This window comes from Polypterus senegalus, chromosome 12 (genome assembly GCF_016835505.1).
Source record: "Polypterus senegalus isolate Bchr_013 chromosome 12, ASM1683550v1, whole genome shotgun sequence".
NCBI lineage: Eukaryota > Metazoa > Chordata > Cladistia > Polypteriformes > Polypteridae > Polypterus > Polypterus senegalus.
Window position 1 is genome coordinate 141,902,645 of NC_053165.1, and position 13,558 is coordinate 141,916,202.

A 13,558-nucleotide genomic window follows, 5' to 3' on the forward strand; every position below is an offset into this window, starting at 1 on the left:
AATTAAAGAATGCTGGCAGTCCTCTACAGTTTGCCTTCTGGAGGTCATTCAGAGTGTCACCTGGAGGATAACATGCATACAAGACTGTAAGATCACCCCCATTCCCCCCCCAAACTCCACCCAGAAGAGGGTGGGTTAGGGTTGATTTTCACCCTTCAGTATTTTTTTAGTCAACCAATGAGAAACATGCGTACCAAGTTTCATGAAAATCGTTCCAGCCGTTCGGAAGCAATGCTGGAACATACATGCATATACACACGCGTACATTGACTTATTCATATAGATAGAGATATAAAGGAAATGCAGCTCAATAGGACCAGTGTTTTAGTTTTTCAACGTCTCGAGTGGTGAGCTGCAGATGCCATCTTTAACATCTCGGTGCTCTGGAGTTTAAACCTAATGAGTTGCCCCCGATGTTGAGTTAGAGTGCATCTGGAAAGTATTCACAGTACATCACTTTTTCCACATTTTATGTTACAGCCTTATTTCAAAATGTGTAGAATTCTGAGGGAAAAAATTAATTTAATCCAACACCCCATAATGACAACATAAGAATTTAACTTGAGGTTTTTGCAAATTTATTAAAAATAAAAAAACCTGAGATCACATGTACATAAGTATTCACAGCCTTTCCTCAATACCTTGTCGATGCACCTTTGGCAGCCATTACAGCCTCAGGTCTTTTTGAATATGATGCCACAAGCTTGGCACACCTATCCTTGGCCAGTTTCGCCCATTCCTCTTTGCAGCATCTCTCAAGCTCCATCAGGTTGGATGGGAAGCGTCGGTGCACAGCCATTTTAAGATCTCTCCAGAGATGTTCAATCGGATTCAAGTCTGGGCTCTGGCTGTGCCACTCAAGGACATTCACAGAGTTGTCCTGAAGCCACTCCTTTGATATCTTGGCAGTGTGCTTAGGGTCGTTGTCCTGCTGAAAGATGAACCGTCGCCCCAGTCTGAGGTCAAGAGTGCTCTGGAGCAGGTTTTCATCCAGGATGTCTCTGTACATTGCTGCCCTTGTCAGACCAGAGAATTTTGTTTCTCATGGTCTGAGTCCTTCAGGTGCCTTTTGGTAAACTCCAGGCGGGCTGCCATGTATGTGCCTTTTACTAAAGAGTGGCTTCTGTCTGGCCACTCTACCATACAGGCCTGATTGGTGGATTGCTGTAGAGATTGTCCTTCTGGAAGGTTCTTCACAGAGGACCTCTGGAGCTCTGACAGAGTGACCATTGGGTTCTTGGTCACCTCCCTGACTAAGGCCCTTCTCCCCCGATCGCTCAGTTTAGATGGCTGGCCAGCTCTAGGAAGAGTCCTGGTGGTTTCGAACGTCTTCCACTTACAGATGATGGAGGCCACTGAGCTCATTGGGACCTTCAAAGCAGCAGAAAATTTTCTGTAACCTTCCCCAGATTTGTGCCTCAAGACAATCCTGTCTCGGAGGTCTGCAGACAATTCCTGTGACTTCATGCTTGGTTTGTGCTCTGACATGATTTGAAAAGGCACACACCTGTCTATAGAAGGTCCCACAGTTGACAGTTCATGTCCAATCATCAGAATTTACCACAGGTGGACTCAAATTAAGCTGCAGAAACATCTCAAGGATGATCAGGGGAACAGGATGCACCTGAGCTCAATTTGGAGCTTCATGGCAAAGGCTGTGAATACTTACGTACATGTGCTTAATTTCCTTTTTTTTTTTTTTAATAAATTTGCAAAAACCTTTTCTCATGTCATTATGGGGTGTTGTGTGTAGAATTCTGAGGGGGAAAAAAATGATTTTAATTCATTTTGGAATAAGGCTGTAACATAACAAATTGTGGAAAAAGTGATGCGCTGGGAATACTTTCCTGATGCACTGTAAATTTTATTGAGGGTGGTGTGTGGTTTTTCTGTACTGTGACCAAATCTGATCAGTGGAAGGATTACCAACTATAGTGTGTGGGGTGTGTTTTTTTTTTTTTTTTTTTTTTTTTTTTGTAGGTTTAATTCAGTGAAAATTTCCAAATTATCAGGAATCCTAGTTAATGGTCAATGAGGGTTTTAAGATTGTGTCTAATTTAGTTAAGAGCTCGTGTTACTGAATAAATGGTTTACAAATGATTTTCTAGTGGTGCCCAATCTGTCTGCCTTGTTGAGACATTTTTTAGAATCGGAAGTAAAGTTGATTAGATAGCCATATGTAGAGACTTTCTGGGGCAAGGCCTCTTTAGCAAAAGACCCAACAAAGATGGGCCCAAGATGTCGCATTCAGCATTTGGAGTGTTTCAGTGGTAGAAAAATTTGCTCTAAACTGTGCCCAGTCCCATCTGTATTCTTTAAAATGTATCCTGCAATCGGCCCTTTTAGTAGTCTTTGATCTTGACTTAGATTCTGGGCTGACCATACTGGGTGTAATACTAAAGTGTGCCCAGAAGGAGGCAGTGTTTCAAGTTTCTTTGCCGTGAAGAAAACATTCTAAATTAGCGAGTGTCCTGTGGAAAGTGTGACCTAAATGCCTAACCCCCTCCCCATTAGTGCAAATTTAAAGGCCTCGATTTTTTATTAGATTAAATGTTTTATAAAGTGACTTCATGCTCTACTTCATAAGTAACTGATTCACTGGTGGCTGTCAATACATAACCTGTGCATGCAGATGTAATGTTTAACTTCTGTCCATTTACCTTGACCATGCTAACAAAATGTCTAAACTACAGCAGCCAGCGGAGCTGGACTTCAGCCAGTTTGAGTCGGTCCAAGAGTGTAAGTGAAGACCGCCCATCTTATGCTTCCTGTTGCAGGTTATTTACATGATGGTCTTGTTTTCTTGATCCCTAAACTCAAAAGGTTGTCTTTAACCTTTGAGATAAATGAATGCACTTCTAGCAGACTTGACAATCTTGGCGCTGTGTGTGTATATAAAAATCTAGAATTCATAACCGTGCGCCTCCCATTTGCCAAGTAGTGCAGACAAACCTAGCAGTCTGAATAGTTTATGGGCCTCTGCTCACCGATGACTGACTGCAAGCAATTTGAGGAGCCTGCTGAAGCGTTACGTTTACAGTTGTAAATCGGGCACATCTCTTAATGTTGCAGTCTGTCCGAATCTGAAGGGGCTTTACATGTGGGAGTCTGTTTGGGGTACGAGTTAAAGCTGTCAATTGGACAAACCTCTTTGCTTCTTTAAACAAAGCACCTTCTCTGAAATCTGAGCTCATGGGTGTCCCGCTCGCTCAACTCCATTACCTTGTTAGTCTTGAGCAGTATACCCATTCAACTGCCTACCCTCCATGTCACTTAACTTTTAAATTTTCACATCTCCAGGGTGCTGGGACACATTAACTGGCCCTTGCCAAGTTATTTGATGTAGAAAGGGTATTCTCCTGGGTCTGTTCCTTTTTTTGTTTTGTTTTTTTGTGTTTTTTGTTTAGATTGATATGGAGTTAAAAAGCTCCAGTTTTAGATGCTGAGATTTAATTTGTTTGGGAGGTTTCCAGGGAATTGGCAGCTGGAGTTCTGTTGCTGATTTCTACTGTTGGCTTGCCTAAAACCCTTGGATGTCTTGACCTTTTGCTTCTCAATGCAGTCACTGACTATCCGCTTTAAAACGAATGCTTGCATCAGGGCTGGTAACCTTCATTCAAGGGAATGTTACTTGTAAATGTTGAACCTTCCATTTCCCAGAACCTCAACGGACTTAACCAAGGATGGACACAAACAAGTTAATTGCATAAACTTCAAATTGTGTATTGATTGTAGTTCAATTAAGTTCTCCATAAATAACAATTCATAAACTATTTTGAAAAATCTCCCGAAATGAATTTTCATAAATCAATCTTGGTCACACTACAGAACTCCAATGCCAGTGTTGTTCTCCCGTTTTTAAGACTAAGTTTCAGACATACTTGAACCCGGACCCCACTTCTAGTACCTTGTGGTCCCCACAAGCCTGCCTCCCTCTTTCTGCTGCCTCCTTCATCTACAGAACCCTTGAGCCCATGATTGTCGCTTCTTCACAATGACTTCCCTCTGATTCGCTGTTTCCCTCACTCCACTATAGGGCATCTCAATCCCACTTCTGTCTGTTCTATCACTGGCCTTGCTTTGCAGATTCTGCCTGTCCTTTCTTCTTTTACTGACCCACTTGGACCTTTTCATACCCTAACAATGTGTACCTCTTACCAAGCCACGGCTCTTTCATGAACGTGGATGGCTAGTTAGCTCCTTACCCCATTAAGTGCTCCATGGTCTAGTCCTCCTCTGCAGTTGAGTCAGAGTTACACTTGGTATTTTAAAGAGAGTTGCACCTTCAAGAAATCACCCCTTGTCCCACCATGCCAGAAACATTTAGGTTTCTTCCTGGAAACCAAATCGTGCACAAGTTAGTTGACATGGATGCATTTGTTGAGTCTCCAGTTTTGGTGTTTGTTCTGAAGGGTAGCCGGGCTTATTAACTGGCTGGGTGTGCCTGAAGATGCACAGGTCACAAATGTGTGTTTTGTGGTTTTTAAGACTTTATCTGCTTCTAGAATGTAATTGGTACCTCGTTCAAGAACTTGAACAAAATGGTGTTCTACCTCCAATAAAGGGTTTTTTCTTGTTTAAATATTAAGTAAACCAAAGTAATTTTAAAATATGCCAAACAAAGTGTCTAACTTCTCTTTGACCCCGAGTACACTGTAGGTAGCCTGTAGTCTCAGCTGGTCATTTTGAATCTCTGGCCCAACTCTAATTTGAAACCAGAAAAAGGGGACACAACCAATGATGGTCCTACAGCATTAAGATGCAACTCTGGAGAATGTTTCATTTCTGGCTGGAAAAGTTCATCCTAGATTAAGTGATCAGGGCATGTTTTGGTAATTGACCTAAAAATTTTTGGCTATGTATTAAAGTACAATATTTTGTGGATTTGTGATCTCAGTTGAGGAAAAAATGTATTTTGATAAAGATTTAATTTCCATATAAAGTTTGATTACATGTTACCAAAATCTTAATTTGGTGGAGTCCATTTTAGACCTAATGTTGTGTTTCCCAGGCAGCGTCCTGCAATCAATTGCATTCATGTCTGTTTTCTTTGCTATCGTAACTTCATTTCATGCCAAGTGTCGACAGATGTATTCTCTCAATCTGAGCGATCTTGTCTGCTTAGCCAACCTAAGGTCCCCTTCCGCTTAATTTTAATTTTTGTAGATCAAAGGAAAGTGACCAAGCCTCCATGTTCTGTACTATCAATCTGCAGGAGCACAAACGGAAATCTGCAATTCTGTGGTGTGCCCAAAGGCCTAAGATGTCCACAAAATAAGCAGGAAGTGAATGAGCTGCCTTATCTTCTGACAGAAGGCCCGGGAGAAGCATTTAGTGCTCCAGGCTGCTGCCCAAACTGCACTATTCGTTACTTGGCAAATCTGGATTGTTCGGCCCCTCTCAAAACAAGTTTCTAAAATTTAAGACCTCTTTAGTTTTTAAGCATTAACTGAGCTTTGAGAATTAAAAGTTGGTCTCAACTTGCTGTGAAGTTTAAGAAATGCCTAACAGCTAGGTAGACTTTACTTTCCTGCTGCAAACAAGTTTTACCACTGAAATGCTAAAAGTGCAGAACATTTTTAAAGATTAAAAAAAAATCTACAAGACAACATGACGTTTGGTTATTTTCCAGAGGAATAATTTAATGGTGGTCCTCCCTGCGTGGAGTTTGCATGTTCTCCCCGTGTCTGCGTGGGTTTCCTCCCACAATCCAAAGACATGCAGGTTAGGTGGATTGGCGATTCTAAATTGGCCCTAGTGTGTATGTGTGTGTGTGGGTGTGTTTGTGTGTGTCCTGCGGTGGGTTGGCACCCTGCCCAGGATTGGTTCCTGCCTTGTGACCTGTGTTGGCTGGGATTGGCTCCGGCAGACCCCCCATGACCCTGTATTCGGATTCAGCGGGTTAGAAAATGGATGGATGGAATAATTTAATGGTACCCAATAATTTGGAATCCAGCAGCTACTAGAATTCAAAAGATCTCTAGCTCTAGGGATGAGTTCCTAAATCTTGCTCACGATCCTTGAGAATCCTGCTGCTTCCTGTTTTGAAGTGGAAAGTCAGAATTAGAGTTCCAAATTTTAAACTGGAATGCCGCCTTAAGTTTTTGTTCAACTCAGGATCTGAAGTCTGACAAACCAACTTGTCAGACCAAACGTCAATCCAAAATGGAGACTTAAAACTAATCTAAAACTATGGCAGTATGGCCAGCCCGTCTCATTTCGTAGGTATAGTTTTCATTTGGCGTGAGCCACAAGCAGCCATAGAAAGTATTGGAGACCCAGAGCAGCATTCATAAAGGATTTGTTGAAACTCCACCTAGTCTGGAATATTTTCATTCGAATAGAAGCTGCAAATAGACTCTCCTTCTTGGGAGTGGAAGGTGGTTGCATGTAGATATCTGGTGGCATGGCCGCTCCAGTTCTGCTCCACAGACAGTTACAATTTCCAGACAACGTGATTTGATTTTGTAGCTTTTTACGTTTGTTTTTTAAATCTTTTTGTTCTCCCTCCTCTGCACCCCCACCTCTCTAGATGCGCTGGTACCCTTCAACAGAAGCTGCCCAGCAGGGCTGGAAGTCCCGTCAGTTTTGCTGAAGCACGTTTTGTAAGTATTGACCATTCCCTTGAATTACATGGCAACTGTTTAAATCCAAATGTAGTTGGCCCCAGTAACCACTGAAGGTGTGCTAAACCCTTTTTAGATGTGATGGAGTCGTTAATTTGAATGATGGAAGGAAAGTGGGAATTCTTATGGGCCTTGGTCTGGAAAGGAGTCTGAGCTGACAAAGCGAAGGACTTGATCACAAGGAAAAGTGAAATCTGACTGGCCCTGTGTGTCCTTCATTTCAAAATACTTTATCTGTGTGACACCACTGAATGATTGCTATTTTTACATAGCAAGCCTGGCGGTCCTGCTCCTGGTCCAGGAGTGTAGTCTGGGTATCCCCAAACGTCGCAGGCACAACTAAAGTTCAGTACTTGGTGTCCGCGATAAACTTTGGATAAATGCATTTTTACATTTTACACACGCCTAAAAAAAAAAAAAATAAAGTGGACGCAAACTGTTTGTGCGGTGCTCACAAGTTCACTATGATGAGTTGACTTTGGAATGCAGTACATAAACTAATTGCATGTGAAGTTTTTGCAGTTCTACAGTCGCAGGAAATGTCGGTCTGTGCTGCCCTTTAATATTTAGTCCTGAACTTTCAGAGTTTCCTCGTTCGTCAGATTTCAGGAATGACCATCCTTGGTGGTCCTACGTTCTGTGGAAACATTTAATGTCTAAATCCTCAGAGTCCCAGACTATACTTGACATACTTCACTTTCACAGAAACCTCTCCATTGGAAGGCATTTGGTGTTTTACTAGAGGTGGAGAAAATGAGTTACAGGTTGAATGCAATTACATCAAAGATTTTGTGAAGTGTATATAAAAACATTTTGTGTTGGTGATGAAAATGCTCTACATAGTATTTGAAGTTAAATGAGTACACCACAGTTTACTCTAAAATGTCTTCATCGCAGTCCACAAGAAAAATGGCACACCTGAACATCTCCACACTACTACTTTAGTGTTACAGGTTTACTGACTTAGAACTGGTGCCTCTTATAATTAATGGTGTTGGTTTTACAGAACACACACACCTTTTAACTTGTGCTAATGTATCTTCCTTTGGCCTTTTGTGGACAAAGCAGTGGGGATGGATGAGATTTAAATAAGTTTACGTTCAATGGATTGGCAGTTTCACGATTTTGAAATGAACAAATCCATCCATCCATTATCCAACCTGCTATATCCTAACTACAGGGTCACATGGGGGGGGTTTGCTGGAGCAAATCCAATTCATTAAATGAGAAACATTAGATACTCATTTTTATATTTAAAAAAAAACTTGGTCTCTAAACTCCTTCCTCCACAAAGAGGACTTGGCTTCATGAACTTTCAATCCATCATTGCCTCCATTACAAAGCACAGCTTGCCAAAATCGTCTTTGGAGTCGCACCAGGCTGAGAAAAGCCTGGTATCTCCGTTTAAGGGAGGTTTACTGGCTAAGCACATTTCAAGGCAGCGCTCCCACCAGAGTTGTGACAACAATTAAAATTGCTGTCGCAGAGACTTTTGCTCAAAGTTCAAACTCTCTCGCTCATCCAGGCCATTCCCTTTTTAATCATTTTATTTTAATTGGGTTTAAACACCAGTACTAGGACTTCAATTTGGTTAATCTCAGTACAACTTTTGGATGTTCACCTCTGTTGCCAGTCCCCTGCTGTAGTATTTGTTAGTAGGTGGTGGTAGTTTTTATTAGTATTTCTTGTAATAGATCAGGGGGTGAGTAACCTTGATTCTGGAGAGCCACAATGGCTGCCGGTTTTTGTTCCAATCCAGCTGCTTATGAAGCACTAATTGCCAAAGCAACTTTTGTGCTTCTCTTTTTAGTGGGGTCTCAAGTTTTTCCCCCACCCCTAAGTGCCTATTTTAGTCTTAACGGTTGCATTCACTGTTTTCTGGCTCCTTAACAGTAAGGTCTCTATCTAACTTCATTCTATTTACACCTGTGTATTCCTCTATCCGGTTTAACAAAATATTAGGAACAACTCTATAGAGTGGACTTCGAATTACTCGTATGTTTTAAGGCGTGAAATCATTAGGATTGGAAAGGGGAAAACCAATCTATACAAGAATGAGCTGACATGGCAGAGTTAACACTAACAAGCCATAAAAATGAAGATGTGTTCTTGGCAAAAATGAACTCCTAACCAAATAGGTTGGAACAAAAATCTGCAGTCCTCCAGGATGGATGTTGTTCAGCCCTGTAGCACATCATTGGAGGTTCCCTTACCAGTAGAAAATGTGAAGAGATGCGTGGAGTAGTCACTAAAGCGAGAGTTTAAACCCCATGGTTCCCAGTTCAGGTCCTACCTGTATGACTGATGTCTGTTCTGTGTGGCCGCCAGTTTTAGGAGCTTGAAGTTTCCCTGGATGTAGGAATTGTCCAGACTCTGATGTAAATGTGTGTCTCAAATTTTTCATTTTCTTTAATTGCAGGTAAAGGTTTAATACCTGAAGATTTACTGTTCTTCCCTCTGCCCCAACATCTGCCAATATTTCAGTTCTAAGTTTAAAAAAAAATGTAAAGGTACTTTTTTTTTTTTTTCCCCTCTTCCTCCTACCCATCACCATTTCATGGACGTTGCACAGAAAAGTTCATGTGGGAGTCAAGTGGCATCTCACGGAAGCCTTTCTGCCAGAAACAGACAGCCCCTTATCCGATTTACACGAGCTCTCTGAACGGTGCATGTTGAACCTCATGGCTCGATGACGGAGTTTTGTGAATTGTTGTTGTCTTGTGTTGCCTAGCAACCGAACATGGCCTAGTTGTCAGTTTTGACTGCTGGCTCCGCGTTCTTTGCTTGTGTTCAGTTCTTGGGCTTGAATTGTTTGTGTTGTAAGACCCATGTCTGCTCCATCAAACGCAACTGTGGAATTTTAATTTTTTTTTTTTTTTTTGCTCATTCACTAGTGTGGGGTCAGAAGGGGAGATGACGTATGCACTGATGGAATTTTATCTTGATGGTAGAAGCCAATACCCCCCTCTTCCCACCCACGTAATTACCATGGCTTCTACCCAAGTTCCTGTTTAATTTTGTGATGAAGTGGTGAAGTTTATCAATGGAACATGTATGAGAATTTGTACTGTTAACTTTTTATTTAACTATAAAATAATCGGGGGATATATGTGGGGGTTTTTTTGTTTGTTTTTTTTTTTTTTGTTGTCTGCTTGAGTTTCCCTTCTCCATTAGCTGTTAAAATATGTAAGTGCTTGTGGGGAAAATTAACTGCTAAGAGATTGTTGTAAAGATAAAATACTGAATGTGAAAAAATAAAGAGTATGACTATTATGAGCTTTAGTAGTCTTTTTATTCTGTAAAATGTTGGAAGGTCGCGTCATTTTTTTCCCTGGAATCCCACACGGCCCAAACATGAGGTGTCCTCCAGCCCAGGGGTTACCAAGTCCAGTCCTGGAGGACCACCGTGGCTGCAGATTTTCATTATTAACTTTTTTTTTTTTTTTTAAAATAGTACTTGATTTATGCTGCTAATTAACTTCTTGTGAATTCGTTTTAATTACTTTTTCAAGATTAGTTCCCCTGAATTTATTCATCGTTCCTCTGAATTGCTTCATTTCTTTCCTTAAACGGCACCCAAACAGAAATGAAATGAGGGAGCCAACAGAAGACCAACTAAGTCGGGGCCTCAAACTCCAAACCATTTCACTCCAACTAGCTGCTCAATGAGATGCCAGTTCTTGTTAAACTCATTGTTTAATTCCATGGCTTGTTGCTGATAGGTCATATTTTATTTTTTTAAGATAATGCCTTCACTTACTGGCTTGGCGAAGTCCTCTTTTTAAGCAGACTGCACTCGTTGGTCAGTTGACGGGCAGTCTTTGTTCTATGCACACGTGTCTGCGTACTCCCTTTATGCTGCTAAAAGCCAGCATGCTGCAGATTTTGCGATATTCAGAAAGCACAAAACGGGGAAAGGGGAAAGCAAGCTGTATGTAGTAGTTTTACTTCATTCGTTCATGTGTATTGTCTTATTGTCGTTTTAAAGAAATTCAACGTAATCCTCGGATGGGTGTATGATATACCAGTAGGAATAAAGTGTGGATAAGGCGGTGTTCTTCCCCCTCTAACAGACTGGGTAGGAAATACTTAAGGCCTCCATGCCATTACTAAGGGTTGAATGGTAAGGGTAGACGTTGCTATTATGCGTATTACAAAGGTTCTCCCCATATTTGCTCATGGTTGTCTTAAACGTATTTATTGTTTCCAACCTTTTTAAGCCTGTAAGTCTCCTAGATTTTTGGGGGAGAGGTTTTGGCTGCTCCAGAGCCATTGGAACAGTTATTGGACCTTTTTTTCTTTCTGTAGTTTGGCAGCTTTGGACTCTGTACATTTTATGAGCCCTTGCCTACAAGTACAATACACGGATTTTTCAGTAATTGAACTCGCTCGGTTTGTTGAATACGAATGTCTTGCTGGATTGTGTGTTTTGTCTTGGATTTTGTCCTTTCTGTCCCGCAATTACTGGTTTTGTGTTTTTGCAATAAAAATTGACTTTATTTTCAAAAGACTTGATCTGAGTTTTGGGGTATCTTGAGCGTTGTCCGGCTATCAATTACAAGTGGACACTGACTGACTGAAGATAGTGTTTTGTGACATTCAGGTGAGTCCAAGAATGGTCGGACATCTTCACTCTTCTGTATTAAGTGGCTAAAACTGTTGGGAGGAGATTTTGTTCAGCGCAAGGGTTATCTTAATCTTGTCCCAGTTAGTCACTCCATTACAAATAAAGTATATTTAAAAAAAAACAAAAAAAAAAAAACTGGTGAATATCTTGGAGTGTAACTGAAGTTTTTCCTAGGATCTTTTAAAAGGCCTAAATGACCTTTGTCAACTGGCTGCTTGGCCTCCCAGTATAACCAGCCCAGTCATCTGGCAGACCTTCACAAAGGCCAATTGCAATGTCTGGGTAAGGATTTTAAAATTAAGTTGGCATTGTCAAGAAGATGGATGGATTATTGGTCAATTGACTTTCATAAAAAGCAACCTTGGTAGCTTGGACAAGGTGAGACTTTGTTAAAAATGAGACTGATGGGGTGTGTAATACCTCAGTGGCCAGTAGTTGAAAACAAAAAAAAGTCGGGTTCATAACTACCGATCTTAATGTGTAGGATTCAGAAATTGTCAGGTTTTCATTTACAAGAAGTCCTGTTCTACTGCAGTTTGACTTCCACTGTGCGCTGCAATACTGGTGTGACTCAAATATGTGCCATCACTTTAAATATTCGACTCGACCTTTCCTTGGTCTTTTTCCTTCCTTAATTTGTACCATAAAGACCATTAACAGAGTGAAATAGACACGAGGAGAAGCAATGAAGGAGTTGGACTCCGTAGTGAACCAGTTCATAAATAACCAAAGCTGCAGTGTGTTTTTGGAAATACAAACATTTAATCATCCCATCTTACTAATGCTTGCTAAATATGTAGCAAACTCTGCCATCCGTACCCTAATGTCAGTTCAAAACAAGCTGCAGTGGCTGCCAGGTTTTCATTCTAACCATCCGTCTTGATTAGTGACCTGTTTCTGCTGCTAATTAACTTCCTTTGCTTTTAGTCTTCACTTGACTCTGGGGGCTGCTGAAGGAAAAAGAAACTTAACAAAAATGAGAAACAAAAGCCGCCCCATGACCAGCTCACCTGTGCCCATCACACAATATATGAAAATAAAGAAAAATGAGGGTCTCAGTAAGGTTGATCTCTCAGCTCACCAAAACATCTTGACGGTGTTCTTAGAAAAAACAGAAAATCGACAGTTTTGGAAATGTCTGCTATGGCAGAATGAGAGCAGCAACAAGCCGTGGAATTGATTGGTTTAACAGCAAGAATTGACTTCTCATTAAAGAACTGGTTGGAGTTTGAAACCACAGTTTATCTGGTCATCTGACTCGTCTCATTTCTGTTTGGCTGTCATTTATTGAAGAAAAGAATCGATTCAGAAGACTAGAGGGGGCAGAGGGTTAGGGAAAAATTATTTAGCAGTAAAAACTGATCACTGATTAGGTAAACGTTTAGAATGAAAGCCAGCAGCCGCTGCGGCCCTCCAATCCTGGAGTTTGACACCCCTGCTGGAGCATTGAAGTTTAGGTAAGTAACGGCTTTCTTAATTACTGCTGCTAATTGAACTCTTGCATTATTGGCTGGGGAAAGAAACTGGACTTTAGAAGGCAGACCCTTTTTATTGACCGTTAAGTTTTGCCCTTTAACCCCTTAAGGGTCTAATTCCCCTTAAACCCCCCACAAGCCTCACAACCACCTGCTGCCCATGAAAATCTCCGGGCTATCAGGGGTCTAAACTGAAGTAGCGGCACAAAGTTTAGAATCGAATGGCTTTGATATGAGAGAACAAGGGTGGGCTTTTCTAGCATACGGTAACCATTGTCTGTCTGGACTGTTAGCCTGGTAAAGGGCTGGCAAATTATCTACGTACAGTACCTGTGTTTTTATAGAAATGGCTTGAAACTTTTTGTTATTGAATGAATGTGATGATGGCTGTCATTTTTGCAATGAATTGTTGGCCGTTGCCTTAGTAGTCTTACCCATAACCACCCAGGGGTTCATGGTGCACAATGTAACCGGAACAACCGTCTGAAAGCTTGAGTGTAAGTGGTTCTTTGTAACTAAAAGCAACTTGTTTTTGGTATTTTAAGATCTTTCATTTTTGAGTAGCACTTTGAATGGAATTTTTCTTGTTTTGGGTAATTCAGCTTAACGTTTTGGTTCTCATCTCTTAATCCTATTCCTTAAAATGCTCCTGGTCCCTTTGAGTCATTAAACAAAGTGTTTAAAATAGGGGGCTTCATATGGCTTGACTTTTTTTTTCCCCCCCACAAAAAGGAAGAAGCACATGCTGTAAGGTGTTTGTGGTGGCTTTTCAAACGTCGCACCACCAAGAGGTCCTCATCGGCCCTTTTCTGATCAGTGGTCTTGTGTTC

General features: G+C 41.1%; 1 protein-coding gene across 2 annotated transcripts in view; it reads left to right on the forward strand.

Moving 5' to 3' along the window:
* Nucleotides 1-9,700, forward strand: part of LOC120541745 (RNA-binding protein with multiple splicing 2-like) — a 53,399-nt gene extending 43,699 nt beyond the window's left edge. Inside the window, exons 7-9 of one of the 2 annotated variants that reach the window (XR_005636069.1) lie at nucleotides 6,533-6,605; nucleotides 9,046-9,136; nucleotides 9,521-9,700. Coding sequence is in view for 1 of the 2 variants with exons in the window: in XM_039773644.1 (XP_039629578.1) it covers nucleotides 6,533-6,595 (63 nt within the window). In the remaining variant the exon portion in view is untranslated. Of the gene's footprint in view, nucleotides 1-6,532; nucleotides 6,606-9,045 lie in introns of both variants that reach the window. The other variant, XM_039773644.1, reaches the window with a different exon arrangement.
* Nucleotides 9,701-13,558: the final 3,858 nt, after the last annotated feature.